The sequence below is a fragment of the Micrasema longulum genome, unplaced genomic scaffold (assembly GCF_059751315.1).
Source record: "Micrasema longulum isolate JH-2025_06_02 unplaced genomic scaffold, ASM5975131v1 h1tg000759l, whole genome shotgun sequence".
In the NCBI taxonomy this organism is placed as follows: Eukaryota; Metazoa; Arthropoda; class Insecta; order Trichoptera; family Brachycentridae; genus Micrasema; species Micrasema longulum.
The window spans coordinates 323,282-350,942 of record NW_028277953.1 but is presented as its reverse complement, the minus strand read 5'-3'; the positions used below and the strand labels follow the sequence as shown (position 1 = coordinate 350,942).

Here is a 27,661-nt window from a genome sequence, read left to right as displayed (position 1 = left end):
ATTTAGTCTGTGATGTAGGATACAGAAACATTACCATTACAAAAGTGAGTATTTTTTCGTCCTACTTTTTTATTCGAGAACACTTTTAGTATGTATTAATAACGTGATAGTAGCTACTTTTTTTGTCAGGCAATTAATCATTTTTTTACGATTCATGTGTCTTTGTACCTAGGGACTTGCCAATGAAATCGTAAGTGTTTTTCTAAATTTGAAAGTGAGATTTATCACATACTAACATACATATTTTAATGAATAAATTATTATGTTTTTACTTCATATAAAAAAATGTCGGTGTTAAAATATTTTATTTTAATTTTAAATCAACAATATTTTGACTTTGTTCAAATTTTTGTAGACAAGGACTGGATTCAACTGCCTGAGGAGCTATTTATATTAACATATTACAACAGAGATGAAGATAGGTGAATGTTACACAGTGTGTAAAGTGGGCTCTTAAACCAGCCATTGACAGGTTATAAGCCCTGTAGATGCCTAGACTTCTATTTTACCTTCTCTTAAATGTTCTTTATCTCTGTTGTAATATGTTAATTAATTTAAGATTTAAGATCGAGTTGTGGTCCTGTGGCTAGTGTCTGGGACCCACGGACCAAAGGTCTGTGGTTCGAATCCCACTCTACCCCAACTTGATTGCATTTTCTAATAGTGAGTTATTTACAACTCGTTGAAAATGGCCCTCAAAATGAAATATTTGGGTTAATCAAAAGATCGCAAAAATTTATTTAAAAAATAATTTAAATTACTGATTTTGATAAAAAAATATCAATAATTTTATTTTTTTCTTAGACCAAATAAATATATTCGTTGTTATGATTTATATCACATCGTGTCCCCATTAGTATAGACAGAGAAGATATAAAGCCACATGCCTTTTCATACAAACTTCGTTTCCTTTACTTTCAAACATAGTCTCAGTATGATCAATTAAATAACAAATCGCACTTTTACTTAGAATTCATAATTTTACATTTATTCGATTTTTTCAAGATGCAAATTAGGTACTTAACCTTTTTTTTTAAAATAAAATACTTTTCTTTATAATATTTTAAAACGTTCAAATATATGTTACAAGTGTGAGCTAAACTTCAAGTGTTATTTTATCGTGATGAAAAATTTCAATTGTGCTCAAAAACCTTTTTGGAAGGGGAAGATTTTTCTTTGTCAAAAGAAGTATAAAAAGTTATGAAGTGTTTTGTGTTTCCTAGTCAATTAAATATTTCGAAACTGCACTTATCAAAAACCACAAATGAAATAATTTAATGCGTCTAAACTAGCCAATAAAGAGGATAAGCTACCCTTCTGAAAACCCACATTCACTTCTCAAAAGACTTATTAATTTTTTTGACGTACCGGTCAATATGCATTTTTCATTTCAAAACATAGAACTATAAATATTTACTATTTTTTTTTTTTTTATAATTAAACACTATTTTTTTATGTTTTTATGATAAACATAAATATTTCAATTTAGGATACATAAACAGTCTTCATGCGGTTTGTGTTTTTGTTAATTGAGGTTAAAATGAAGGACCTCGGATCACTGCCATGTGACCACGATCCGGTTCTTTCTTATAATTATTTTGACATTTCTGTGAATCCATCTTTATACATTTTTTAATAAATATTAAAAATTCAAATTAAATTGACGCGCGTTGGCGGCTACTCATATTAATTGACAAATCTTGATAATTCTGACCAGATTAATTCTGTCACGAGTGTGAAGACACCATGGTCACCATAAGGTCACTTGTTCCCCATAAATCTTAGTTTTAGATTGTCTGGATTGGTATTTTATAGTTATGAACTCAATGCTTAATTCAATATATTATTGTCGAGTATTGTAATGAAATTTATATATTAAGTGTGTTATTGAATGTTTTCCTAAGAATGTTTCTCAGATTCTAAAAAAAATTCATTAATGTAATTAGAACATTTTGAATGTTAGCAATATTTTTATTTAAACATTAGACTCACATAAATCACCGACATTCAAGTTTTAAACTATGTTTTATTGTAGTCAGGTACAATATAATTATAAAGCACTCGTAGAAATATTACGGGTGAATAAGATGATTTTATTTGGATTATTGGAGTTAAAATGTATCTTTATTAGCTTTTTAAATATTGCGATTATTATCTTTTTTTTGTATTTCATTATACAAAAATAATTTACAAGAAACAAAATTAAATATTACGCTGTTCTGCCAGTTAATATAGTTCCTACTAAAAATGGAGAAGAACGTGTCGGTAGTCAGCTGGCAGAAGGGACCATCTGTTGTTCTTAAAAATGATCAGGAGGTCTGAAATAAGATTTAATTTTAAGACTTTAATCCATAAACTAAAAAAAAAAATTTTTTTTCAGTAATAAATAACAATTTGAAACGTTTTTATAGGTTTTAAATTTTATTTTCCATGTGTATTTACTGAAATATTAATTAAAACTCTAGACAACTTTAAAAAAAATACAGATGGTCCTTTTGCCATCTGACTACCGATGTGTAATCAATACATTATTTTAATTTTGATTATATGCGATAACAACATTTTAAATTGTACTTCTATTTTATGATTTTTTTTTGCAAATACTTTTTATTTTGTTATTAAACCAGTTTTTATTGATTTCATTATTTTGCTACATGTATGCCTAATATGCTTAGATTATTGCAACATAGAATCGTCAATTTCTGTAGAATTCTCAATTTTTGTTACTATTTAATTTCAGATCTATGTATCAGTTGTTTCGTTTAAAACTTTCGTGGATACAAACCAGTGTATTTTTTCTAATAACGAGTTCAATATACTTTTGCACTATTTTAGTATGCATTTTCATGTATAATTGGAATATTCACATCTGAATATGCACATTTGCAGTGCAAATAAGTAATGACATTCACGAATTGATTAATCTCTCTGATTCTGTATAATATATCCGCGATTTAATTAGTCTAGTTTACATTATTTTAAACCCTAAATATTACTTAGGAATAACTTTAAAATCTCAAATAGCGAGACTAGCAAATAACATACAACTATTTTAATCAATGTTTTTTTTACAGATGTCGCATTATCTACTCCTGACATTAATCCTGCTTTTCACACTCACAGTAAGGGATTGTTTAGGAGCTGGAAAACTCCTAAGTGCCCCTATTGCCGAAAAATGTGCACAAAGTAAGTGTTAAAATAATATTCATCTTAAAAACTTTTTCAAAAGATTTAATTTTATTTTTATCGAAAATGACTGTTCAAAATGCAAAGAATGAATTTTTTACCAAGAAATAAATTTAATATTCTCAAAGAAAGCTTAATATTTTTTTTTCATCAGAAAAAATGTAAGAGAATCAATCACCTTTTGTTTAAAAATTTCAGTTTGAAATACTTACAATATCAACAACAACAAAAAAAGTTTTTGTTTCTATATTTAGTTTTAAAAATGAAAATTAGTAAAATACTGATAATACTATTACAGGCAATAGATAAAAGATACTAAGGCATTTAATATTTTTAAGGAAAGGGTTATAGTAATCTTTAAAAATACCTGGAATTTGATATAAAAAAAAAACTGTTATTAATTAATCAAAGACGAATATACATTTTTTGTTATACGGGCGATAACACAGAAAATTTATGTATCCGTTTATCATGAATGATAATGTTTTGAAATGTATTTATAAACATCCCTTTAAAAAGAGCTGTTTGTTTTTAGTCCCTTATATGAATTCATTTAAGATTTCATTAAGTTTTTAAAAAAATATTTATACCTTAATTGGAATGATAAATTTATTGGAATAATCAAGCCCTGGACGATGATACGGCGTGAAAAAAAATTACAAAAAATACAAATAAAATAAAATAAAATAATTGAATCTTGACACATGTATATATATTTATTTATATATTTTTATTGCATGTCACATTTCTAGATATGTTCAAATCGTATAAATAAGTTGATAACCACAAAATTTTAGTACACCCAAATGTTTGTAGCCTGGCTAGATTTCTTCTCTATAGAGTTATTTAGATCTAACTTTGTTGCTACGGTGAGGGAAAACATTTTAGAGAAGAGAATAATGAAGTCTCGGTATTTACAGGGCTTGTGATATGTCGTTGGTTGGTTTAAGTGGCTACTGTACCCACTGAATAACGTTCACAAAAAGGTTACCAGCTCTGTAAATGCCCAGGCTTGCATTTTCCCTTCACAAAAAGTTTTCCCCCTCTGTTGTAGCCAATTTAGTTAATAACGAGTTCATTTCAAATTAATCTACATTACTAAAAAAGTTCTTTACACAAATTAGCTTATTTACCAGAATAACTGGTAAATAATCAAATTTGTCACCTATATAATTAACTTATATAGGCCTTCCTTAATTGTATATTCTTCTCTTTTGCGGAACAATTTCACCAGTTTTCTGTATCGAAGGAAAATTCACAGATTCCATTAATTTATGATTTAAGAGGCAATATTTTTAAAATGGCATGTTTGAACAGATTGAGTACCTGATCCTCCAAACATTAAATTTTAGTTATGGTCTTTAAGATAATTTATACATTATGTTTTGATCATATTTCGATAATCTTAGCCTTTTCTAGTAGCCACGAGAATTTTTTGATTTAACCCTTTAAAACTAAGATAAATATTACCAAACTTTAAAAAAAGGAGGTTTTCCATATCCGAAAAATTATCATAAAATGAAAAACGTAGCAATATGTTTCAATGGCTTCATTTTAAACTCAAAACTGATAGTAATAATAACGTCGAGTGCTACAGATATAGCCTAACATCAAAACATTGTGTTCAATCGGATTGTGGACCCATGGCTAGGGTTCAAACTCCACTCTACCCTAACTTGATTCCCATTTTCTAATACGGAGTTATTTACAACTCGTTAAATACAGCCCCTTAATTGAAATATTTTGGTCAATCGTAAGAACAAAAAAAATGTTTTTTTAATGTCCATGAATACATTACTTAAGATGTATATTATACAAATTCATTTTATATATTTATTGACGATAAAAATAAAAATAATTGATTGAATCTGCATTCAATTCGTAACACTTCATAATAAATTATTATGAAAATAAAACATTGTTATTAGTGTAAAACACTACTACAGTTTCGGAAGAGCACTCTTCTCATCGACGGGTGATATAAAACCAGATCAACCTTGACCAGTTAATTGGTTTGTTTTGGTAAAAAATCTATAATGCAACCGTGAACAATACTATATGTTTTATATCACCCGTCGATGGGAGTCGAGGAAAAATACATACTGTTTGAATCTTGATTTAAATGTAAATAATGAAGGGGCGTCTCTGACATTAGTGGGTAGATTATTCCACAATCGAGCAACTACTACTGCGAAAAAGAAGTCAAAAAAATTAAAGCGGTGAATTGGTATTAAAAAGGTTCTATCGTTACTAAAACGAAGAGATAGCCCGTATATATAACAGGCGAAGTGGAATTATATAAAGTATTGAGAAGAAGTGATAAAATGTAAATGTTTCTTCTATGCCTGATACTGAGCCAGTGTAGTTGCGTGCGATATTCGGTTGTGTGGTTGGATTCGCGAAAAACAAAAATATATTACTTATACAGACATTCTGATATCGTTCCAATTTATAAAGCAGTTCAGATTAGCATACATGTGCAATGTGCATAATCAAGAAGTAAGCTTTGAACCAGATATCCGAAGAAATACGGTTGAGTTGGCGATGCTCCTCCTGCTTTAATAATGAAATAAATCAATCGTACAATAATAAAAAATTGAAAAAGTAGGCATCTGAAGACATATAAAAACCAAATTGTAAATTTAAAACTACGATGTATACTACTTTATAATTGCTTATTACATTTATTATTTCCATAGTGATTTGTAAACTTTTTAACTATTAAGATGACTAAAATTGTTGCAAAAGATAGGAAAAATTTCGAGAATTGAATATGGAATATCATTTACAGACCTTATGACCTCTCATTGGTGGATTTAAATGGCCACTTAACACATGGTTCACCATTCCTGTCTATGTTTAAACATCCACATTTCCTCAACGCTTCTATCTGTTGACTTGTGTGAAGTAAAAGATCTGAAACCTTTATCGTGTAGGTGGAATTCATCCGACTGAACCATTTCACCTGCTAGGTAACGCCTGAAAACCATTTTTCATTTTGCTTGAACCAGTTAGTTTAATCAAAAATGTTTTGAGTATGTCCAAATGTTTGTAGACATATTCGATTTCCTCTCTAAGGAGTTTTTTAGATGTACAATTGTTGCAGCTCTTCTACTTCACAAAAGTCAACAGATGGAAGAGTTGAGAAAATGTGTATGTTTAAACATATCCATGATAGAAAATGTTACATAGTGTGTAAAGTGGCTACTTTAACCAGCTAATGACAGGTCATAATCCCCGTTTATGCCTAAACATCTATATTACCTTCTTAAAAATGTTTTTCCTCTCTGTTGCAACAATTTAAGATCGAAATAACTCAGAGCTGAAATCCAGCGTGTCTACAAACATTTTAACATACTCAAAACATGGTTTATTAAGATAACGTGGTTATCTACTTTGCATCACTGAATTATTATCGCAAAAAGATTCAGGCGTACCTGTTTTCGGGTCAATTAATAATTAAATATTTGTCTGGCGACCTGAAACTGATCGACAGAATTTAGGAAAGAAAGTAGTAACACAGTGTTAAAATTATTAAAATACTGAAAATGTTTTTTTTTGTTACTCTCTTCTGTGAATGGGTTAAAATACCCCGTTGATCCAGTATATAAAATATGTGAACGTTATGTAAATCTCGGACTTATAATGGCGGATTTCGGGCAATTTATTGCTCCCTTCATCAATTTAATATGTCCACATATGTAAACTAAACAATATTATATCGTTATAAGTAACACACTATAACTAAGAGTTTAGACATGGGGATAAATGTGTCAACGATAGCCAAATAACTATAGTATATTAGACGATATAAGTGCGACATAAAACGAAAAAGCAATGGGCCGTTATAAATATTATTAAACATCACAGTTAATTAATACATAATTATTGAATTATTAAATTGTTCATGTTAATTAAGTAGTGATGTAAAATAAAGATGTGACTGACCCATCTCCAAAAAAAACTCACTAAAAATTATATTTTGTTTTCAGTTTCAGAGCCGTAATAGAACGGCGTTTATAAACAGTAAAATGGCTCAAAACAAAATTATAAAAAATACTAATTTTACAATTAAATCATTATTTTTATTATAACATCGATTACTTTCGTAGCGTAATATAGCTATAAGGATTCCCGGTGATGTCTAAAAAATTCAATGTGATTTTCCTCAAGCCTGGGTTTTTCTTGCTGTAATTCAAAACTGTGATTAGACTTCTTGGCCTGTTGTAGTAAAAAAAGTACAAAAAAAATGTGTAAAAAAAAAATTAACTGTCCGTACTAATATACCTATTGACAATTTGAAATATATTTTTTCATTTATTTATTTTCATGTTTATTGATTTTTTCTTGTAAATAAATAGGCTTAGATTACATGTAAATAATAATTGAAAAAGAAGAACAAAACCCACATAGGCATAGCCTATAGTGATGAATATACTGGTTTAATCAGTTTTACGTGACAGCACGATTATATTAACAAAATTACACATACATACTGATACATACATGCACACACATATCCACCCTCAACATACATTCGTATAAACAGACATAATATTAATATTTTAGTACAAAAACCAAAACGTTATATATTTTGCAAGCAAGCTAAAGTAATCAAGCACATCTCTTTCCATGACCCACTTTTCAGCATATTTTTAAAGGTGTGATTAGTTAAGTTAAATAAAAAAATTACTAGCAGTATTTTACCGATATCAATGTTTTTCTGCATAAAGCATCAATAACTAGTCGAAGTAAAGTTTTTGCAATTGTTTCAAATAACAACATAAAATATTACTCTCAATAATGAATTAGACATGAATTATTATTTTGTATTTCGATCAATTTCAAAGGGGGCTTGTTTCTTCGCCAGGACACTCATTCCACTAACACTTTTTGCTTGTCTTATTTTTTCGTTCATTTTCCCAACATTTTACATAAAAAGTGAATGAATAACACCGCATGTCTGGTAATAGGTATTTATGGAGGAAACAGCAAGTATTTACAGAAAATGTATAGTATTTAATATTTTTCTGTAAATAATATCATGGAATGCAAAGTATAGATTCATATAGATAAGAGTTTTATCGTGATTGTAATTACATGAATTTAAAAATAGTAAAACGAGGTAACCGGTGGTATGGGTTTGGAATAAGGTGTTTTCCATTTTCTTTAAACAAAAATATCGCAACATTGACATATCAATTTCGGGAACATCAGCACCTTTCACAGAATCACGTGTGTCTTTTTACAACAATTTACATTTTAAATTACCTGTAATAATGAGAACAGAAGTCGAACGCTCGACTTTATGTGTGATTGCTCGACGTATTAAACCTATGAACTACGAAATTAAATTAAAAAGGGGATGACCGAGAGAGGATAGAATATCAAACCCTTTAATTTAGTCAATATCAATAGATATCTGTATTAAATTAGTAATAATATGAATTAATTCATTAATTGATTATTATTTAGTATATATTACTTTTAATTAGATAATCATAACATACAGACCTTACTTCCTCTGCAATTATAGATTTTCCGTGCGTGCGCGATAACTGAGTAAATATTTCGTCTAAATAAGAAACTGAACAAGTTACACCTACATTATTCAATATATGGTTTACATATGTGACCCTGGAGTGGCATGAAAGACTTACAGCGCGTGCATTGAGCTACATATTTGTATTTTCGATTTTTTCTCTAAAAAAAAATCCTTCATTACAGTAACAAAATTAATAGTATCTAATATTACGTTATCTATACGTTTCAGGAGTACGAGGTTCGCATCCTGTAATACCACAACTTGCTTCCCATTTTCTATCACGGATTCACGACTAGTTAAAAAATTGCCACCAAATTGAAACGGTTTGTTAAAGAACGCATATATATGTATTTTTTAAATATCGTTATCAATTAAAAGGCATTTTTTAAACAAGTCTAAGAAAAAAGTGCTAAAAAATAGGACCCCCCTAGCAGATTTTGTGCAAATTGGGTTTTATATGGCAATATTATTATAACCAACTCATGTTTGTTTTTTTAGTATTTATAACAAGGTAACACGTAATGTTATTTAAAACATACAATAAAAACGTATACCAAACTTCAGGAGAATAGTGGAAAGCATAGCATATTAAAATAATGTGTAGCATATTATGCACCATTTTTATGTTTGTGTACTCGTAGTTGTAAAATAGCAGAGAGTGAACTTTTAACTTTCAATATTATGTAATCCGTAACGCTACTACGGAACCAAATACATCCTAAAATTTTATTTTATTTGTTTAAGAAGTTGTAAAATACGAATAAAAAACGATTTAAAACGCAACGCGGATTCGCTTTCATGTCTAACAATTTTATTTATTATCGCGTGAATCGTAGAAAAAAATTTTCATTTTCATTTCATTTTATTATAGCTATTTAAAGTTTGACCTCCTTAAAACTCGCTAAAAATGAGTATTTACTTGAGTTACAAAATAATTTTTAAATTATCACGAGACTGTATGGTTATTACCTAAGAAATTCCAAATTCCAATTGTATTAAGTAATCGTGTGTATATAATATGTAGATAATGTGTTTGTACATACAAGAGATTATTCACACACACGATTATCACGAGGAACATTGCACACATGCGAAGAGTGATTACATTTTGAAGATGAGTGATTCATCAAATATGATATAACAAGGAATCATAACGACCGGTCTTGTAACGCAATACTGTTTGGTAGGCTATGTGTTCTCGTGAAAATTAGTGATGCAAAATCTGCTAAAGTATTCGAATATCCGATCGATTTTCCGGGACCGATTAAAATTCCACTGATTCTTTTATCAACCAATATTTTGTGCACGTTCTAATCTTTTACAAAACTACGTGTGATTTTACAGACAAAATAATTAAGAAAATAGTTACGTAACGACATAAAGTATTGATAATTCATACCAGAACTTACTGACATGCCATTTTTTTGTATTTACCTAGACTCCACTCCATATTCCCTTTTTAATACCAAATAATAAATAAAAATGTTAAATTAAAGCACAAATATTTTTACAGGTTGGGTAGAAAATACAATTTGTTTTTTATTAGTTTTTAAAACAAAAACTTTTTTTCACTCCATTACAGGGACGGGACTTTCGCGGTGAAAAAGCTGAAGTAAAGGTGCCTTGATAAATTTGATATTTGACATTTGACGATCGTAAAGTTGCGACAAATGTAGCGAGTTACTACCAAATACGCTCGAGTTTTTAGTAGCACAAACTAAAAAAAAGGAAATGCACACTTTTTTAAATAAATACGAGCATATTTCTTTGTAAGCGAGTGTTTGATTCTTTGTGCCTGTTTGATTCTTTCTGAACCTATGATAGATCCAACTCTGCTCATAAACACCAGATACGCGCGATATTTGACGATCGTTACATGTCAGCGACAATTTTTAAAGTCAAATGTATTAGTAGGCACTTTTAGACTTACTACTTTAGCGTCGCACATGTACAATCTGAGTTTAATTCTCGGTAAGTTGGAACACTCAGACATCGGGATATATTCAAACTGCCTTTATTTTAATTCGCCTTTGAATGTGTAGACCTCCATATTTTCTAATTTTATCTCAGTCTCTAATTAAATGAAACGATTACAAATGAGGTTAATTCGCTTCACTATTTACCCGCATCGTTGGGAAAAATCTCAGTAGACGTGCATGTGGATAAACGTTGTGAAAACAAAATTAGCAAAACTGGTTTTACAAAATTAAACGTGGTATTTTAAATCGCAGAATGTTCGGGAAACAACCTTTGCCCTTATAGTTACATCTTCATATGATTATTCAACAAGTTCTCTAAGGTCAGCGAGATTATTATTTACTAAATATTAATAATTTCAATTAATATTAAAATCATTTAGTTTATGGTGAAAGATTTCAATAAGTTTAAGTAAATATTTGTATAAAACCACTTCCTGACTTTTGAATGTCTTCCGATTTCGAGAAGACATACCCATCTCTTCGTCAGGGCACCTATTTCACAAACATGTAAATCCATTCGGAAAGCTTTTAATTTATAAACCTTTTAATATAGCCCATTATACTATGTTTCATTATAATGGTCACCTTCATCTAGTAAATGTCTACTAATCCTTTCCTCCATACCTCCTTTTTTCAACTATTGTTCCCGCAAGATTAAATATTTCCCATTGTATTATTACACCTACTGGGAACCGTCCAAAAATATTTATCAATTTATTTACCTCTTTTTGGACCAGATGGTTTATTATCAATCAAGTATAAGACACACAAATGAATTAATTATTCATTTAGTATGAATTATGAACATATATTTAAAGAATAAATTATTATTTTCGTTCCTAATAAATGAAATAGACCGTGTTTGTTCTTCCTGATTATTTTCAAATTAAGTATTTGAAAAACGTCAGAATTAATCACTCACTTTTTAAAATCATTTTTGACTAAGTATAACAGTCCTATTTTAATTGGCATTTCGATGTAGTAGTATGTTGTTGAACCTCTTGAAGCCCGAGACAAACCTGGCTACATCATTCATGGGTTTATTTACACAAATACTTTCTCATTTCAATAATTTCTTAGAAAAACATTGTTAATAAACAAAAATGTTGCATAACTGGAAGCCGTTTTGAGTAATTCACACTTGAAGATTTTCAACGAAAAAAATAGCCATTACAATTTGCCGACAAAATTCGATGTGCTGCTTTTGCAGTCAAATAGTTTACCAGAGTTGTTAAAAAGTAATTCCATTGTAAAATAATCATTTACAGTGTTATGAATGTACCCAGGGACGTTTTATTTGGACTCCGTGGCTTTACCGCAAAATTACAACACGACCGCGTCTTATTCTTTAGTATTTAACGATAAAAAATAAACGTACGATTTATATAAAAATCAAATTGGTTTTTGATAAAATATTGAATTAAATAGAATAAGACCATAACTTGTAAACCAACCACCAAATGAAAAATCAGAGTCTCTGCTGAAATATCTCATTATTTCCAAAAGAAAGTCAACTGACCTTAAGTATTTGTTTGATTTATTACTACCAATACTGACGTTCCGAGCAAAAATGCAGTATCTAGAAAAAAAAAATAAAAATGTGTTTTTTAATTCCATTTGATAACTAATTGTAATCCTTCTAAACGACTCACTGTAATTAATAAATCTAAAATTGGCAAAAAAAAACATTTTGAAAAATATATAAAAATAATAAATACTGAAAAAAAAACACTAAATACATAAAATCTCAATTTTATCAAATTTTTTAAATGTTCGTTACTGCCTTCTTACTCGGGCGGCAGAATAATACACTCTATTTTTCTACGCGAGCTGATTCAATGTTTTAAGATTGATGTGGTCATTAAAAAACAGTTTTTTTTTCAAATAACAATAATTAAAAAGGCATCAAAATATTTTTCGAATATGTAGGGGGTATAATAAATCGCGAATCAGTGGGGATTATTGACATCAAACATTTTAAATATCGGTATATCCTTCCTACTTATTTTTTCCCACATCCACTCATAAGTGAAACATGTGGACATCAGCAGATGCCTCCAGGAGACCCATTCACCAGCTAGCACTCTCTCCACCTCCTATATCAATCTAACGTCTTTGAAATCTACCAAATAAAACCAAAAACTCGTAACCGACGTTCTTTCAGGGCGGCAGAAGCCCGCAAGTGTGAAGAAGAGGAAATTTGGGATGAGGCTCTCCTGAGGCATCCGCAGCACGTGTTAAAGCCAGGTTTAATGAGGCTGCCGCGACAGATATTTGAAATGCTTATACACTTATATATTAGATTTTTTGTAAAAAACACAATTTACATTCTTCATTAAAAAAATCTGATACTCTGCATCAAGGAAAGTATTTTTGTCACCAATGAAACAAATGAAACAAAAATAATTTTCGGATGATTTTTTTTTAAACGAATAACCCGATAAGTTTAAGTAGTTTGACATTGGGTGGAAGAGAGCAGATATGAAAAGAAATTATGAAAAAAACACCACAACATCCAGGCAAATTAAAAAAAAAACCTTTCTTGGATTCTTTTCTTGCAAATGGCGGGAATCGAACCCGCTACGCGAGTTTCACAGTTGGCCGTCTAATCAAATGCACCACGGCGTCTGTTGCATATTCATAATTGTTGCTAGAATAGAGAAATAAACATAGAGTTGTTATGCCGCGCGTCAATAGCATCGTTTTGGACAGTTACAAAAATACACTACCCAAATTATATTCACTTTTAGGCAAGAACTTAGCATTTTCTTTTACAAAAATGCGAATAATATTTTTAAATAGTTAATTTTATATTTTACCAGGACCAAAAGAGTTCCTTCTGGGAAAACACAACTACTTCATCAGCAGCCATGTTCCTGAACATAACGATACTATGGTAAACTGGTTGGATGCAAGAAACATCTGTAGGGAGTACTGTATGGATTTGGTTTCCATGGAAACACACGAGGAAAATACCATCATAACCAAGCTTATCAAAGACAGTAAGTGAGATAAAATTTAATTTAAAAAAAAATTGATTTATATATTTTACTGTAATATTACGTGCCTAACTATCGAATCACTTTTAAAAAACTAATCTAGTGAAACAACACGGTTTGGCTTCTCCGTATTTTTCTCTAATTCTTGACAATACATGACGACAGTTACAATTTAACCAAATCTGGATGGTGCCGACACAGAATTACCATCTTTTACTTGTGGTGGGCGGTGACAAAAACTTCAAGAGGTGCAAAAGAAGACTTACCCGACCTCCTTCATGGTGCAGATTAACCATCGGTTGTGGGTTCAATCCTCGCCTTAGGCTAAAATAATAGATTTTTTTTCCTTTGTCTATTTGTTGAATTAGTCGGAAAGGTCATTGCCGACTCGATCAACCCCAATACCCTGGACTAAGCCACAAAAAAATATTTTTTCTCTTTTTGAAACTTTGATAACTCATAATTCTTTTTCAAGTCGATACCTGCGCCAAATAACAATTTTACTAGAATAAAACAACACTTAACGTAAAAATAAAATATCGTTTTGGCGGTTCTGCCTGCGACTTTATTTTTTATTTTAGTTTAAGATATTAATATCCGACTGTTTTATAAAAACTAAGGAAAAAACCCCTTGACAGTGAGGCCAAGTCTAGGTCACTGGGGCTGATTGAGTCGGCAATGGCCTTCTATGTCTGCCTATTCCATTTGGACAACCATCTGCTTAACACTCTGTTTAATTAAATTATACATTTTGTATTTTTTTTCTTCTCAATAGCCTAGTCTTATTATAGTTATGAGTAGTAACTTTGTTTGCCAATCATACGAGGATATAATTTTTTTTTTATTTAAATAGTTATAGCAATTTTAATAGTTGCGACTTTTTAAAAACATATCTTTGCCTCTAACCGGAGGTGTATTTTGAAGCATAATAACCACTGATTTGTAATAACAAGTTTCACAAAATCAATTTAAATTAAGCAAAATCTCTTTACTAAAAAATGGCATCTTTTATTTTTGAAGCACAGAAAAGGTATCATTCATATGTCTATTTTATTTCTCTATAGTGAATAGTGTATAGGGGAGATGAAACTATGGTATCAAATTGCTTTTAAGCCTGTAAATTATTTACTCTCAATACGTCGCTACATGATATTCTTGCAAATGCTAGTCTGACTCCATGGGGAATATAGTTAAATGCTCAGTATAGTCTCCAGACTCTAGCAACTAAATGAATATCTAGCAAAATAATGATTTAAAATCCGCAAAAGAGATATATCGAGTGTCAGCACTGTCAGCCATATACAATACGGCACTTTACGTTGTAAGAATTAAAATAAAAACGTTGTATCAAAGCAGCAGTGGTAAGCGGTGATTTTTTTAAAGGTAATATACAAAATAATTTCATCAATTTTTACCCATATGTAGGTACATCATCATTCCATTTCAGCACCTAATGGTGCATAAGGCACTGCATTGGTACACTGATCACATCGTATCTTGATCATTTTTGTTACATGAAGGTAAGAAGATCAGTCTTACGCTTCAGGTACCAGTTCTGGGACTATGAAATATTCTAGTGTGAAAACACCCTTAAATAAATCATTCATATCAACTATGTCGAGAATCGAACCAGAAACCTCTTGCATGGTAGGCAAACGTGACTATTACGCCACGTGGCCGACAACAGTACATATAAGTATCTCTATTTATTTTGTGGTTCTGTGTTTTTTTTTTTAAGGTATAACCTGCCAAGCCTCTATTTCGAGGCTTGTCAGTAGGCCGGAAAGAGGGGATATGGAAGGAGGTAATGAAAAATACACCACAACCCCCAGACTAATTGAGAAAAAAAGTTTCTTGGAGTTTTTTCTTGCAACTGGTGGGAATAGAACCCGCAATGCCAGTTTCACAGTTTGTCGTCTACCCAACTGCACCTGATCACCACGGCACCTGTCTGAACATTATGTCTCTGCTTCAGCTGTTGAAAACAGAAGATTGTTACTAAAAATCTATCAAATCAACTCAAAAGGCAATTACTATTAACTTCGCGTTATTTGTAGCTATATTCTACACTTTTTTTTTTAATACAACACTTGTTAAAAAGTTCATTAAAAAATACCACTATGACATTCTATAGATATTATTTTCATTGTGATTGAAATATCAAAATAAAGCTCTGTCTCGACTCCTTTTAGAAAAAAATAATGCCAAAAAGGGCCACATCCATCGCCACATATTCTATGTCGTCAACAATTACTGAAAAATATTAAAGAAAAATAGGCCTTTGGAAATCATGTTCGAAATACTATTTTCCAAATGACAGTCTATAAATAATATCTGTTATCTGCAAGAAATAACGGAAATGAGGTTTAAATACAGTATACTATATATTTATATAAATACACTGTATTTAAATTCGAAGAAAGAAGCTAAAGTAATCTGCTAGTTTCTTCATTCACTTTGACCGGGCCTGACGTTAGGCGCGCTTATTGATATTTATACTAACTTTTGGAGGATTGTGTATTTGGCGATGGTAATTTATAATAAATGTCATTTTTCAAATTTATTTTCTCTGTATTCTTACTTCTATAAAACACTTTTATAGATGGTCAAATATAATTGTAATTGTAAACGATGCGCCCTTGCATAACAGGTATCATTAATATGAATATCTCAATAACTCAATGGAAAATATTGAGTATGAATTAACTTGTTAACCTTAATGTTTACATAATTTAAACATTCGTGAAAATCGCATTGCATTGGAGGAATTATTGTTATAAAATATTAAATGCGTACCCACTTACCAAATTAAAACAAAAACGAATAATCTCATATTTACAGTCAGTAATAATATTTAACTAGCAGGCGACTGTTCCATGCTAGAGAATTCGGCACTTCGGCCCTCGTTTTACGGCCTTACGGGCCTAGGTTGGTAAGGATCTTGAGCATCTTAAACTATCGCTCATTTGGGCCTCACATTTTTTTTTTGTTAAGAGTAGGATAAATGCGATGAAGAAGAATTTGTTTGTTACTCAGAATAATGCTACCGAAACCGCTCAAAAATTCCAGATTTTTAATATCTACACAAAAACTTCGCTTGGTAAGCGATTAACATTGAACAACAACACTGACTATTACATGCTAGTTAATTCAGCTTATCGGGCCTCATTTATTCACTTTAATCAGCCCTGCGGGCCCTAAAAAAATTGATTCACAGGCCTAGGGTAATTAGTACACATAACATTTCATGGAGTTCTAGTGCCAACTCTAATGTATGGGAGCGAAGTGTGGAATTGGGAAAATGATGATGAAAGTAGGTTGAATGCTGTCAAAATGCGATCCCTCGGGCAAATGTGTGGTAAAACGATGTATGATAGGTGCACAAATGTCAAGATCCGTGAAGTGTGTAAGGCTGAGACATGCATTATCGACAGAATCAAGAAAGGGGTGCTGCGTTGGTTTGGACATGTAGAGCGAATGGACAGCGAAAGAACGGCTAAATGGATCTACGATGCGAATGTTGATGGATGCAGAAAACGAGGAAGACCGAGAAAGACATGGCACGATCAAGTCTATCAAATACTTGAAGATGAACATGTCAAAAGTATGAATAATCGGCGTGCGTGCATGAGAAGATGTATGAATGTAGAGGAAGCGAGGTCTATATGCCAAGATAGAGTGTTATAGCGTTCTATTCTCTCTGCCTACCCCTACGGGGAAATGGCGTGATGGTTTGTTTTGTGTTGTTGTTTGTTTGTTTGTTGTAACATTTCTTATTTCATTCGGATAAATTTTATTTAGCAGATAACAATAATCATTGTTTTGGTTTGCCGTATTGTCTAAACATTTTTATCAATGGCATATTTAGGTATGTAATTTATTGTTTTTATGACCAATGTCGATGCTAGTTTCAATAATTTGAGAGTGGTGTAATACCTAAGAATTTACTTTCTTTATTTACTTTAAATACTATCTTTCAAAAGTCTCAAGACGTCAAGATTTTTTTTTTTCAGTTTGTTCTTTTATAACAAATTTCGAGTATAAAACGCCACCGTAATCAAATAATACATTAATAAATACATATTATCATTTTCGATTTTTATATACTTAGATTTTGTAAGACGCTTGACGTATAGTTTGTTTTGTTTTGATATTTAATCGAATAACGTGTTAATATTTGTAATTGCACATACGCGCGCAGCTTGTTCTTAGATATACTGGAAAATGATGGATTATTATTTTTTTTTTAAATGGGATAAGCGTAGTAGGTATAGTTATTCGAGATGGTCAATGTTTTTAAAAGTAACGTTTTTTAAGTAAAATTATTTAGGATACTTCCCTCTGTTCGCAATGTAAAAAAAAAACATAACGAATTAATAACTAATTGAAAGTGTAGATAGTAAATTATATTACAAAAATGGCGCTGTATAAGTTATCGAAATGCATAACATTGAATCGGGTTGAGGCGGCTATTGTCGCAAACTTACAGATCAAATGTCCGAAGGGTCTCCCAGAATAGAAATATTTATTTTAATAAAAGAAAATAACATTCAAGAGAATTCATAAATTAAAATATACAAACAGAAAAATGGAACTACTTACCCCTTAAAACATTTATATGTCTAAATATTTGAAAGAGCAGAATTGACAGCCGGATAGTTTATAAACTCAAAATTGACATACATTTCTTTTCGTATATAGCGTAATTCATGAAATAGACAAACATTATTAAATGTTATCGAATTGAAAAGTTAAAATTTTACTATGTGACATTTTAAAGGTGTATATCTAGTTAAAAATCAAAGCAAATAATGTATTTTATGTGATTTTTTCAACATGTTTTGACATTTCACTATTATGACTTTTAACATTTAAATTAATTTTATTGGAGTTATAAGCGAGAAATTAAAAGTTATTTCTCTCTTAAACACAGTGTTAAACGGTGCAATACCGAAGAAGGTTTTAACGACAAATTTTATCCGACGAAAATAAGTCTGATTTTTATGTAAAGGATATAAGTCGAATTCCTATCCGCCAATTTAGTCGAACGTTCAACATAGCACGGCACCATGAAATGACATGGGGTGAATTCGTTTATAATCATTTTTTTATTATTTCATTTATCAATAGGCAGGTAATCATACGAAACTTTACACCACAAAGCCGACTAATTTCCACTCGATTTCTTTTAGAAAAATTATCAGCCGCGAGTAGAAACTATTTAATTAAGCCCAAAAAGAAACGCCCCCTCATTTTACCGGACATAGTGGATTGGCACGATATGTGTGAAACGAGCTCGTACATGACAAACACAATCAATCATTTTTAGAATATTAGTATATAAGAAACATAATTCATTAAATAATATGCACATTTTATATTATTTAATTCTGAAAGTTGAGCGGCTTAAGCAGAAAAATATTTACTAAAGAATGGTGCATCGTGCCTTGGAATGTCAAGCCTTCTCCTTGAAAAGAATGAAGTGAACGACCATGTTCAAAAATATGATGTTCTTGTTGAAATACTTATAAGCATTTGTATTGTGAAGAATGTTATATATTACGTAATATTGAAAGACTGGCGATTTTATTCAGTACAATGAGCACGAGTATTATAACTATTATTCAATCGAGATTTTTTCCAAACAGGCAGAGAGGCTTTAATATTTATATAACTTATCTAATATTTTATGAGTTACGGAAATATCAAAGGGACTAAGTCACAAATATTAATTTCAATTTACACCTTAATTTTGGCGTATTACAAACGTCAGGTAAAGAATCTTGAAATTTCGTGCTTCCGTTATATCAATAAAAAAACACAAAAACTGATTCCTGATTTACCAAATTTTACTTGGTTTATGTTTACTTTTATGTCAGTAATAATTAACTTTATTTTTACATTGCTGTAAGTTAATTAAAAATCATAAAAATATTTACGAATCTTTTTCATGTGTCTTTGTATATACTCGTATATCTCACACAAATACACATGTACACTTACTCTCATACAAATACATACAAACACACCTTTTATATAAATATAAATACATATATATATATATGCAATCACACGTTTAAAATTTGACGATAATTTAATAAGTTTGATTTTTATTTAGAAACTTCTCTGGTCTGTCTTAAAACCTTATTTTTATTATGTAATTTATTCATTGTTGACTGTATGTTTCTGTAAAGTAAATAAATAAAAATAAAATTATGTCAAGCAAACTTTAAGTAAAACTTAATGTGTTGACAAAAAAAAATATTTTTGTATCAATTTAATAACGAAAATAAAACTTCCCCTTCTTTATTTTAACAGTCTGGTTTAAATATTCAATTATATCACTTTCAAAAGACTAATATTTTTTTATCGACTTGATTTATTTAAACGTTTTCCAAGATTTTCTCACATAATGTATTATATTTTAAGTAGGTACATATGTCCAATTGTTTTTAGAGAAACACTTGTGTTAAAGTTCTAGAGGGAACATAAAAAGGCTTCAGATCTTTTATTTCACAGAAATAAAAAAAAAAGCTATATGAATATTACACTGTGATTAAACGAGTTAACGGCATAAAAAAAACTGTTTGGGGTGTGAAAACGAACTTGAACTCTGGATGAGTGTTTTCTACTCAATGGCTACTCTCAGGTAAAAAATCTGAAAATAAAAGCGATTAGAGATAAGTCTGCCTCGTAGGGTAGTGGTTGGCGCATTCGCCTTCCATGATTGAAGTCTAAGGTTCGATTTTTGACAAAGTTTGATGTGGAGGTTGTTCGACCCTACAATATTTTATTGTTCCTGGAGTGGCACCTGAAGCGTAGGATTGATCATAAACTCGGTAATTGGAATTAAAATACAGTGGCTATTGCACCAATAGGTCTGGATGAGGATAAGAAGATGATAATAATTATTTACAATGGAGATGATTTATTCAGTGTCATTGTCATAAAAATAAACTCATGAGCCTATTTTATCAGCTTTCGTACGATCAAATACCTAAATACTGAGCAAAACATGAATTTCTGAGAAAGATTGAATTTCAGAGTGAGGTATTTGAGTTCTTAAACCAGCTGACAACAACAGTCCAGTAAATACCCTGACGTTAACATTTAAAAAAAAAAGAAGGTTGCCAGTTTTTAATATACACATGTCAATATTATCTTTTATTTTCAGACAATATTCCCTATATTTGGACCAGCGGAAGGCTTTGTGATTTCGCCGGATGCGATAATGGTGACCTTTATCCGAAGAACATAAATGGATGGTTCTGGTCAGCTTCAAGAGCCAAGATTTCTGCCACTAACAGGGTAATGATTTCGTGTTTTCCTTTACAAAATGAAATAAATATTTGTACATCATTTTCAGTACCTTAATCGCATTAAAATAATTGGATATAAGAAGAAGAGTATTTCGCTGAAATAAATACAAATAAATTCGAATATTTTAGGTAACATCTTTGAATGATATACAAAAAACATAACACATAATTTATTTTAATTATAAAATACATCAAAAACATCAATCAAATCATTTTATTTATTGAGAAATATAATCAGTTAAGAGTACTGATTCTGCTTATATTTTTTTCCCGTATTTGGGCGGAACAAAAATATAGGTCTAAGTTTAAATAGAACCAGAATCCTGAAAATGAAAAAAATATTTTAAAATGTGTTTTTACACTTGGAAAAGTCATACTCTCTAGACTGGCACCTGACTGAGACTGATCATCTTGCCTTCACGTATTTAATAAATGATCAAGATATGCTGCCATTGTTGTACCAATGCGAACCGTGTGTAAAATTTTATTTTTAAACGGATATGATAAAGATGTCTTATTAATTAAAATATATCAAGCCGTGTAGTAGCCATGAATGTTCGGTACGAGTTTTTGCTTTATTTGTTTTTTTTTTTACAAATTTCTAAATTTGTCTTATCAGCATTTTACATATCGAGATATTTAAGCGATTTGCCAATTTCAGTCTAACATAATCATTATTCTGTGTAGTTATTGTAATAACATATTCTAGAATGTTTTTTACGCGATATTCAAGTTTTTAAAGGTGTTTGTATAAAAAAATACAATTTTACATAAAATAACGAGTATCTACCCGTTTCAAAATACATAAATTTGAACCCTTAAACGACAATGAACAATCAAATAAAATAATATACCGTTTTTGGGTGTTTGAATTCAATTCTTTGTTAATTATCAATAAATTTGTTTAATAAAAAATCAAATTTAAAATAGAATCAATAGTGTACAAAGTTTTTCGATTATATCCACAAATATTTTTTTGCAATGGCATTCCGTCATGTGTTTTTCATTAATGAAGTATTATATAAAAAGGTGAAAATCAATTTTACCGTTGCAAATGCAGAACCATTAATTTTTTTTAAATATCAAAACAATGGCATATCAAAAAATTAAAACATCTTTTATATTATGCTAAAATTGATCAAAAAATTATTCAAGTTTTAATTAAATTCCTAGAAACTCTTTCCATATTTACAGAGTACAAATTTCAAAGCATTTCTTAGAAAGCCTGGCATTTTCCATTTCAAACGATACGTGATTTATATAACAAATATGAGAATTTGTAGAATTGTCAGAATACCACGAGTTGCGTTTATATTTTCCTTTCAACAACTAATTGTATACCTTTAAACATGTATAATTGATATAATTACTCACACTTCTAAGCGATCATTTTGTTAACAGTGTTTGGAGTGTGTCCAAATGTTTGTAGACAGGCTGCATTTCCACCCTAGGGAATTTTTTAGATCTAAATTTGTTGGAACAGAGAGGGAAAATGTTTTGAGAAGGAAATATAGAAGTTTTGGCACTAACGGGGTTTATGACCTAACTGTAAAAGAGATAATATGAAAGTTAGAAATTTGTTTTCAGGCGTTGCCTAGTAGGTGACAATTCAACCAATGTTCAACCGGATGAACCTCACCCAAATAATAAAGGTTTCAGCTCTTTTACTTCACTTAAGTCAACAAATGAAATAATTGAGAAAATATGGATGTTTAAACATCGGCAGAATAGTGAATATTACACATTGTGACAACTAGTCACTTAAACTAGTCAATGATAGGAAATAAACCCTGAAAATGCCTAGACTTCCATATCCCCTTCTCAAAATGTTAACCCTCTCGGTTGCAACAAATTAAGGAAATTACGTTGATCAGAGAATTTTTATTGTAAACCTTGATGATTTGTAGTAAAATAACAAGCAATGATTTCTGACTAGTTTCACTTGAATTATGTAAATACAATATATATTTTAATTTATATAACTTAATCTTTCCTTAACAAATTAAGTTTTCAGTTCTTACACTCATGGTTTTTAAACTCAGGTTTTACCAAGACCTTTGGTAAATAATTCATTTAACTGCTTAGAATACCAACGGTTTTTGAACAGTGAAATTATAGAACAATAAGTCTTCGGCAGCTTGCGAAGAGGCTCAGGAAATAAAAAACTTAACGGTTTACGGTCAGTTGGTCACCTAATCATAGAAATCTTCTGCGGCATGCGCAGAAGCTCAGAGAATTAAAATCCTAACGGTTTACGAACAGAGAAACACATAACCATAGAACTTAGTCTTTAGCAGCTTGCGCAGAAGCTCGGGGAATTAAACATCAAAATATGAAGGGCTCGGGGGAAAAAAGGGATTTATCCTAATTTTCGTGAAATTGGTAAATGAATGACATGCGATACTACCCTCGTGCAATACTATCGTAAACTTTTTAACAACACGATATGACTTTATTGCGCAAATGGACATCATATTTTAAATATGAATCGAAATATAAAATGTGATTTTCTAAATTATCGTATTCTTTTTTTTATATAGGAGTTGCATTATTTTTACCTTGCTTATAATATACGAGGTTTATATTTCAAAAAGAGGATTTTTCTGCTATCATTATACATTATTTTAGTTAAACTGTTGGAATCAGGGAGAATATTCTAATGTGGGCCAATCAGATACTTCCCAGCATTTGCTCATGTGAAGAGGAAACCACTTAAAACTCTTCAGGAGAAGCCGGCCTGTTGACAGCTAACCAAGGGGAACCTGGTCGCCAAGGAGGGCAAAAGATTAATGCCGACAGTCCTACTGAAAGATATCGAAAAAGAAACCTGTGATGAGGAAATGATCGAGTATATTTTTCAACAGAATGACTCGATCTTCGAACCCGCGAGGAAAAACAAAGACGCTATAAAGTTGCAAAGGTCATTCTGCAACAAGAACAGCGAGAGTTTGAGGGATGCCGTCCTTCTTATAAGTAAGGAAGGGAGAGAAGCCATGATCAGCCAAGACCGAATCTGCATTGGAGACCAGAGGGTACAGGTCGAAGACAGTTGCCCTTTAATGCAATGCTACAAATGCATGGGTTTCGGTCATTCCGTGGCACGATAAATGAAAAAAAAAAAAAGACCACTGCTTGCACTGTGCGGGAGACCATAAATCTATGACCTGCACCAAGAAGAACAAAAAATCGTGTTCTTGTGATAAACCATGTTTATCCCCACCGCATCATTTAAATAAAAAAAATGGTTGTGGACCCATCGGATCAATAAGTGCAAGATTTATCAGGATTTTGAAAATTGCAATATTGGGATATACGAGTATATTAATATCAAAATCAGTGTATTTTGTAAGTTGATTGTATTAATCTGACAGTTACACCCTAAATGATAACTTAGCTGTCAATTTCGTACATATCTATCACAGAAATAATTCGTAAATTTCCAAAACCCGCTATCTCTCTATGGCGGCCAAAGGGGGATAGCTGATTTTAGAAATAGACGACTGAAATATCAATATTACTCGTACATTATTATTACGTATAATTATATTGCGGAAGACTTATTGTTCCGATGTAGTGTAAAAGACTGGAATTAAGGTTCATGTTTCCTGTCGGATTAAAAAAAATATGTTAAGCAATCCATCATGAGAGAGAAGATGCTACTGTCAGAATTTAATTAAAAAGAAACATTTTGATCATTTTTATGCCCCTAAAATGAAAAACATGTCCATATTTTTTTATTTAAGAAATAATATTGTATCTATCCGGTTATATTATAGCAAAAATGTTAAATTATTATTAATGTTATTAAATACAAAATACATGCAGATGTCTAAATTAAATAAAAAACATTATCCATATTTAAGGCAATAACTTTGTGGTCAAACTTTTGATTGAATGTTACTAAATACATGTATATAACCACTTACCGACTTTTTTATGTCTACCGGTTTCGATGCGTACCTGTCTCCTCGTCAGGACATGCATTAACGCATGAAAGGGTTGCTTACTCAAATAATTTGTTTTTAAATCAACATGTTAGTAGGTGTATAGTGGGTTTTGCATGTTAGTTGAATTGGTGTCGTGACTAAAAGACGGGTACGTCTCGAAACCGGTAGACATAGAAAAGTGGGTAAGTGATTTATACTAATATTTGGTAGATTAAAAACTATCGTAAATTATGAATGAAAATGTTTTTAACTTGCTCATTAGAAAAATTATTATACTTATTGAATAAAAGTATTAAAAACGGTTCGCTAAATAAGCCACGACTTAAAATGCATTTCGATTTTTTTTTCAAATTATTACAAAATACTCAAATGACATTTTAATATAAAATACGTATTTCAAGTCCTCATTTTGTGGTTTTTCATTGTAATAAAATAAAAATAAAACAACTTTGTAACTACTTTTTTTTTTCTACGGACCAGTTTCAAACTACACAAGATTCTTTATCAAGGTATAATTAATTAACGAATCTTATCTTAGTTTATTTTAACAGTGTTTTTTTAACATTTAGTTGAAACATGTAGAGCTAATAAGCTAAGTCTTTCTGACATATTGTTCTTGTTGTAAAGATGGGAAGTGTTAAGCGAGATGCGAGTGTGAACTCAAGGAAATATTGTTTATTTGTTGTCGCTTTTTTAATTACTAAGATTTCCAAATAGTATAATTTTAATATTTTATTTTCAACACGAATAACTTTTAATCCAGTGTCCAGATACAATTATGTTTATTTCTTTGATGGTTTGCGAATTCAGAAAAAATATCATTATTTAGGTACCATAATAAGTGTTTATTTTCTCTCATATTAAAGTTATTTTAATAATTTATTTTTAATTTTTCTACTCTTAAAAAAAATGCTTAATTTTTACAAATGAATTTTCGCGATGCAAAAGAAATAAACTGAATCCAATTAAAACTTAAATTCAAATCAATGACAGCGTTTAAAATATAATAATTTTTGCATGCCATTGGAAAAATAAGTTTTAATTTATGTTGAATTGTTGTTTGAACATTGGTTTTTTTTTGTTGTTAGATAATTAGTATTTTTTATGATAAAATTAGCTATGTGCCTTTCAAAAATTTTATTGAACTAAATAAAATATTTATAAAAGTATTTTGATGAGTAGTCTTTATAACGGGCATTTATTGTCCACATTAAAAACCTTATGTGTACTTTAATATAATGTACAGAATGAATGAACATTTTAAAAAAGATAATTATGTAATTTGACATTTCGAACACATTCAGCATTGTATTTTTAAAAACCGATAGTTACCTCATTTTATTATTTATTATTTTTCTAGATTCCTAAGGGTTGGGGCAAGAACCCTTGGAGCCAGACAGGATACAAAAAAGCTCCGCAGCCTGACGATGCGGAGTACGAAATAAATAAGACCCATGAAGCATGTATGGCAGTCCTTAATACAGTCTACGCTGATGGAATATTCTGGCATGATGTGGCCTGCTATCACAAAAAACCCTTTATTTGCGAAGACAACGACAGTCTTTTGAGCTATATAAAATCTACCGATCCAGAACTAAAACTTTGAATAATTGATTACATCAATAATTCATCGTGTTCATAAACGAGACATGATTAATGTTTATAAATATCTTACAAAAACACATAATGTTCATAAAAGTGGATGAGTCTAGTCTTCTAACCTTGAAATAATTATCCCCTATTATTTTTATATCCGTCGATGTTTATTTTGAATAAAACATGAAGACAATTATTGACTCTTAATTAAAATATTCTTGTGATCTTTCATAAAAAACTCGTTTACCTTTATGATTCTTCGTCGCGCGTCGTGAGAATAAAATATAAACCGAATATAACTCCACAAAACATATTCTATTTTAGTTTTATTGCGTAAAGTTTAATGTAAACCAGTTTTTTTATGAAGTGTTTGAATATTGAAAAATATTTAATTTTATTCCACGATTGATTGTTTTTTAGTTTTGTTTAAGAATAATCTTTTAGAATATAGAAAACCTACATTGATTCGAGTTGTGGTCCCATTGCTAGTATAGCGGTCTAACGGATCAGAGGTGTGAAATTTGAACTCCACTCTAGCCCAACTTGATTTCCATTTTCTAATAAAGAGTTTTTTACAACTCCTTGACAATGGCCCCGAAAATTGAAATATTTGGGTGAAACATAAAAACTCGAATACTTGTTTCTAAAATAAAAGAAAAACCTTGACTACAAAAAAGGTATTTATTGAAATGCTAGGAAACAAATATTGCTTTGTTAAATTTTGCGCAACGATTCATTTTTAAAATTTTGAATACTCGTAACGTATCTGCTAAATAAAGTTTTTTTTTCTCAAATAACCGTAAAGTCTATGTGATTGTAGTCACAAACGTTTTTCTTCTAAACAATCCGTGTAAGCATTATCTTTTAGCATGCTTGTGCATTATGTTGTGCATGGTATTAAAAACAAATCGCGACACATATTTAATCATTAAAAAATATTGTAAAATCAGTCGTGTTTCCGTACACACATGTCTAAAATAGTGAGTATATGTTTAAATATACGTATACATTCTAACACATAAATATAGATAAGCAAAATGACCTTCGGCGATTTATAGGTCAATGTTCATTACAAGGGTAGTGATAAGAG

The 27,661-nt window shown here is 30.4% G+C and overlaps 1 protein-coding gene across 1 annotated transcript; it reads left to right on the top strand.

Moving 5' to 3' along the window:
* Positions 1-26,764, top strand: slf (C-type lectin domain-containing protein slf). Its single transcript, XM_088230416.1, has 5 exons — positions 1-44; positions 3,075-3,186; positions 13,533-13,712; positions 20,884-21,017; positions 26,336-26,764. The coding sequence occupies exons 2-5, from the start codon at positions 3,075-3,077 to the stop codon at positions 26,579-26,581; spliced, it is 672 nt and encodes a 223-aa protein (XP_088086542.1). The 5' UTR covers positions 1-44; the 3' UTR covers positions 26,582-26,764.
* Positions 26,765-27,661: the final 897 nt, after the last annotated feature.